The 5,901-nt window shown below is 40.2% G+C and overlaps 1 protein-coding gene across 1 annotated transcript; it reads left to right on the plus strand.

Moving 5' to 3' along the window:
• Positions 1–3,629, plus strand: LOC113209686 (CWF19-like protein 2). Its single transcript, XM_052267238.1, has 8 exons — positions 1–111; positions 319–502; positions 586–810; positions 909–1,124; positions 1,212–2,675; positions 2,775–2,930; positions 3,067–3,249; positions 3,347–3,629. Exons 2-8 carry the CDS (start codon positions 356–358, stop codon positions 3,530–3,532), a joined length of 2,577 nt encoding a protein of 858 aa, XP_052123198.1. The 5' UTR covers positions 1–111; positions 319–355; the 3' UTR covers positions 3,533–3,629.
• Positions 3,630–5,901: the final 2,272 nt, after the last annotated feature.

Below are 5,901 nucleotides of genomic sequence, written 5' to 3' on the forward strand. Positions count from 1 at the left end.
CCCCGCCCCGAACCCCATCCAAAACAAAAACAAATAAGTTGGTGTTAAGGTTTCGAGACCAAAAAGAACCTCTGACAAATTGGTATTTCAGTTCTTAACTGCGATTAAGAGGTGAGATCATTTTTTTTAACCGTGTGCTTACATCTTTTAGTTCTTGTTAACATTTTCTGTATCGTTTGGTGGCATTAGACACTTTCTTAACCTAACCTGTTCATGCTGATTCCTTTTGTAATAAATACTGTGCAACTTAAATGTTATGAGCAATGAGGGTTAATTATTCTAGGAAGACTATCATTAATCCAGCTTGTCTTTCTCCAGTGCTGTTTTCTTTCTTTATCCTTTAACAACATCAGACATGGATGTTGACTTAGTATCGAAAAGTGATGCAAAATCATCCAGAAAAAAAGCCAAAAAGGAAAAGAAGCTAAAAAAACACAAAAAGGAGAAAAAGCAAAAGAAGCATAAAAAGAAGATCAGAGAGTCGTCATCTTCATCATCGTCAGTAAGTTAAATAATTTGTTTTGATTTTTTAAAACTGCCATTCTGATGGTGGCATTTATATGTACTTCTTTCAACCATTTTAAGGATTCTGAGGAAAGTGGTAATGAGTGGGTGGAGAAAGAAAGTAAACCCAAGTTCGATTCCAAGGTGGAGACCGAAGCTACACCTTTATCAAGTGCCCCCCAGCGTGATGAGTGGATGAATACTCCTTCTATTTTTGCCTGTGTGACTCGTGATCAGCTTCGTGCTGCAAAAGAACCAAGTGAGAAACAAAAGAAAGAAGAGGAAAAAAAGTACATGCTTGACAGGGTACATAATTATTTAATAGTGAAAACCACTTTATTACAGAAAACACATTAATAATAGTTTTTCTATTAGTGATATTTCTACTGACATTTATTTTTCAGCCGGGTCAAACCGACCGTGAGCTCAATCCTTACTGGAAAATCAATGGTACAGGACTTCCAAGTGAAAAACCTGTTGATCCTGAATCTTTGACTTTAAATGCCAATACTGTTGGAGATCAAGGAGTTAGTTGGTTACGAAGAGCTCTGAAGCGTGCTAAAGAGCAGGCTGAAGAGTCTGGAAGATCTTTAGAAGAAGTTGCTACTGAACGCTGGGGAGTAAGTAATAACAACAGTTAGTAAAAAAGTAAATAGGAAGTAAGAATAATAAGTGTACTTATATACAATGTATATTTTATTTTACAGTCACTTGAAAAACTTGAGGAACTGTTGTCAGAAGCTGAAGGTCGCAAAGTTTCTTTAAGGCAACCCAAATTTGGTGCTCAGAGGAGGGATAACAGAACAGAGAATAGGTATGATAAAGGTACTAGCAATCAGGGTACAGGTTTTAACAAACTCGGTGAAGGATCAAATGAAAGAAGGAACGAGTCTGGCAGAAGATACAGAGAGGAAAAAGAGAGAAGTGATGAAAAAAACTATACAAGGAGACATGAAACTGCAAAAGATGAAGATAGAGGCAACCATTCAAGAAAGCCAAACTTTGCAAGACCTAGTGACAGTCACAGCTCAAGTTACAGCAACAGTAAAAGAGAATCTTCAAGCACTAACCGTTCGTACGATGATTCAGAATCCTTTGATAGATACCGACACTCAACTTCTGATGGAAGATCAAAGTTAAGCTTCAGGAAACCTGTAGAAAATGATATTGAATCTTCATCTGATTATAGATCCAGTCAAAGATCAAGTGGTAGTAGTAGAAAGAGCTGGCGGAAAAAAGAAGCTCCATCTTCTGAAACTAGCTCTTCTTTAGATGATGATAATAAAAATAGTTGCTGTGATGCATCTACCTCTAAGATCAGTATAACAAAAAATAAAAATAGAAATGAAAGGGCACCTTCCAGATCCTCAAGTCCAGAAGCAGAAGACAACTCACCACCTATTGCTACAGAACCGGCGCCTGAGGTTCTTTCTGACAAACAGATGAATGAACTTGCAGCTAAATTAGTGAAAGCTGAAATCCTAGGAAATGAAGAGCTTGTGGCACAGCTTAAGAAAAGACTTTCCACAGCTCGAGAGATTCGAGCTGCTAATCCCGAAGCTGTAACATCACTCAAATCATCCAATAAAACTGAAGCAGAAGTAGTAATTCTGACAAGAACCGATTCTAAGGGCTTTGCTAGACCTCTTCAGACATACAGTGGTGCTCATCCAGAACCTGTAGGAGGCAGAAGAAAGAGGGAAAAAGCTGATACTCATGGGGCAGATGGTCAGAGAGTACGATACTTTCCTGATGATGACAAATACTCTTTACAAGATATGTTTCAGAAGGAAAAACTCACCACTGCACAGGATCAGAATGAAATGTTTGCTAATTTGGCTGGTAAGGATAAAAGACAAGAACATGATTTGGACATGGATGACATTTTCTCAGAAAAAGCTCGCCAAAAAGAGTCTGATGGAAAAATTGAAGCACGAGAAAGAGGGAGAGCAATTTCAGAACATAAACGCAAAGAGCGTATGCTTGATGATTGTAAGTGGTGTTTTGATGGCAAGGAGCTGAAGCGTCATTTGATTGTAGCTGTCGGTGCTAAGTCATATATATGTCTTCCTCCATACCAATCACTCACTGAGGGACATTGTTTGATCATACCTCTTCATCATTCTATATGTGCGACACAACTTGATGAGGATGTTTGGGAAGAAATGCAGGTAAGATGAACAGTTAATAAATTCAGTCAAAATGATAATTATCACTCTCTATGTGCTGATATAAATTACAATACAGTAATATTATATCTTAAAATCTAGGATTTTCGTAAGGCATTGGTAAGAATGTTTGCTGCAGAAGATGAGGACTGTGTTCTGTTTGAAAGTGCCATGTACCTAAATAAATTCCCTCACATGGTTATGCACTGTGTTCCTTTACCGCGTGAGGTAGGGGATATGGCACCAATATACTTTAAGGTGAGATTTGATTAAAATGATTTCAAAACATATCGGTTTAATTTTTTTAAAACTATTTTCACAGTTTGGAATAGGGGCCTACAACTTAACATTTTTATATTAAATTAACTTAATTAATTTGTTGACATGTTTTTAGAAAGCTATACTGGAGAGTGAAACAGAATGGTCTACAAACAAAAAACTTGTTGACTTAGCCAAGAAAGACGTACGTCACTCAGTTCCCAAAGGACTGCCCTATTTTGCAGTGGATTTTGGAAATGAAGGTGGATTTGCTCATGTCATTGAAGATGAAAAAGACTTTCCTACTAACTTTGCTCAGGTATGAGATACATAGTTTAAAATTTGTATTTTATATTATTTTCCTTGAAAAAAAATCAGAATATTGTATTTACACCTTATGATTATTTGATCTTTAGGAAATAATTGGTGGGATGCTAGATCTAGACCACACTATATGGCGTAAACCAAGATTTGAAAATTTTGATAAACAGCGTCGGAAAGTTCTTGACTTTAGTAAAAAGTGGGAAGACTTTGATTTTACAAAAAAAAATAATCCATCAAAGAGAATGAAGACAGATTCAACATCAGACGAATCCTCATGAAAAGAGGCTAACTTTGTTACTTATATACTCTTCCACAGTGCAGACTAATCCTTCCCTTCTATGCAAGTAAATCAAAATAATATAAACAAAATTAGTATTTTCACGTTTTCACCTTCCCACCATATCCACGACAAGCGACGCCTTCAGCCGGGAAACTACCGTCAGTACGGCATTTCGTATCCATTTATGCTCGTTGATAAAAGAAGGGGGCAGTTGTTCTCTCTCGCACTCTGGGGCTTACACAACTGAGATGGTTCCCGCTGTGCGCGTTTCGAGAAAAAGTAAAGAAGTCTGGACCGAAACCATTACCAGAAGTTCACTGATTTTGAAAATTGACAGTGAAGTTAACTCCCCCAACAACCTTCTTCGATCTTTCATCACATCCAGTGAGCTATTCAGTTTAGCCACGCTCATGGCATGGGGCTGTCAAAATACCAAAAACCATCAACAACCAAAATCGGTTTAGCCGACCGACCGACCGACCGTCAACCTCGGAACTACCAGGACGACTGAAATATCGTGTCCGGGGTTTTTGGGATCATCCAGAAGGTACGTCCGTCAATCGCCGTTTCGAACCTCCCAAGTTCAGCCTATGCAAGGTCCCATAGCGCCTGTTGGGTAGGCAACATTCTGCCTGCAGTGCAGGCGTGTACTGCGGGTGGCCTACCCCGAGGCTCGCAGGCGCCGAGCGCCCGCCTTTTTGTCGAAGGATTCCGAGAAAAACAGACATACTTTTTGGACGACCTCTTTTTCGCACGCTGAGTCCGAATCTGGCAGTGCCGAGGTCGTCCGGGCCCCCGGGGACGTCATCGGGGACCTCCCGAGCACGCCGATGACACTCCCACGACGAACGCGATTCGGCTCCAAACGTCGTGTACCCGGGCTGGTGCATATTTCCTAAAAGTCGCCAAATATAATTTTTATTAACAGCAAATCGCCCATAATAGTTTATTATCCTGATCATTTCATTATTGTCACGGCTACAGCACTTTCCTGGCGTCGCCCCCTGCAGCCACAGCCACACAACGATGCACGGGGCGGGAGGCATCCCCAAAGGATCACATCCCGGACAAGCGAGGCGGGATTGACTACCCCTGGCGTCCTTGGCCACAACTCCCTGAGGTTCTCCATAGAGCTGCGGCCACATGTTGCATAGGTCGGGAAAAGAATCACATCCCGTGACCACGATATGTCGGTGAGTGTCATTGTCTGACCAGAACTTCTGCCGTAATTATTGCTCTTCCCCCTTTGCCGTGCCGCGTCCCCTACCCCTCTCCTCCTCCCCAATCCGCATTTGCCGCGCCCTATGGAAACGTAAACAAACAATGAAAATCGGACGATCGGCGTCTTCTGCTAAATACCGATAATACCTACTCATTTAATTGGCCATAGGATTTTAATCAGAATTTTCGGGAGGACATCGCCACTTTTCGATATTAATCGCAAGGTATAGTGCTTGATTGTTTCCGGTCCAGAGTATTGAATTGTTCCATTCCAATATAAGAGGTTAGTGTGCTCCAGTGCACAAGTTGTCAGTTATTTTTTTGAGGCCGAATAAATGATGCCCGTGATGTAAACTTGGCGCTCTGTAAGCTTTGTTGAAAAGGTGTTGAATGGGTACACTTCTTTATTCCATACAGTATGTTAAATACTGTTGCAGGTCACTGTCAGTGTTTTATCATATGTCATCTATTTTACTCCATATTTTTCTCGTGGAACAAAACTTTATTACTTTCTGGTTGGGGTGCAAACCGAGTGATACTATTTGCGTAATCTCCCAAACAATTAATAATTGTACGTTGCATCTATTTGTAGCTACCCCTTCGAATTTAATGCTTGAGTCCAGTGCCAAATTATTTATTTGAAAGACCATGGACATTTAGAGATGTATGGGGGGAGAGGCATTGAAAGGTGTATTGTATTGTATGAGTAATTTAAATGTAATTAATAGTTGATGAGCACTAAAAGTACCATTTAATATGATTGCAGGAACTTGGCCCAGAAATGTTCTTGACATGAGGAAAGAAGTCTATGGAGTCATTTCACCAAAAGAATAGGTGAGTTGACATGACAGTAACCAACGCTGGTCCAATTTGTCTCTGCACAGACTCTATGAGGAGCTTCCTTTCGTGTGCATCAAAGGGTAGTTTTTGATGTTTTTTGTGGTGCCTTGGTTCTTTGTTGTCAATTTCAATCCTCTTCTGTCAAAATCCAGGCTGATTTGTTATCATTGAAAATGTCTTTTAAAAATCTTGACAATTTGGAAAATTGCTGGAATTGGTTTGGATTGGTCGGGCAAACTCCCTTTTCAGTTACCCTGTTTAAATATCATGGTGCCGACCCACTACAGCAGAGTTCTTAGCCTTAGG

The sequence above is a fragment of the Frankliniella occidentalis genome, unplaced genomic scaffold, assembly GCF_000697945.3.
Source record: "Frankliniella occidentalis isolate FOCC.00 unplaced genomic scaffold, Focc_3.1 Scaffold48, whole genome shotgun sequence".
Lineage (NCBI taxonomy): Eukaryota > Metazoa > Arthropoda > Insecta > Thysanoptera > Thripidae > Frankliniella > Frankliniella occidentalis.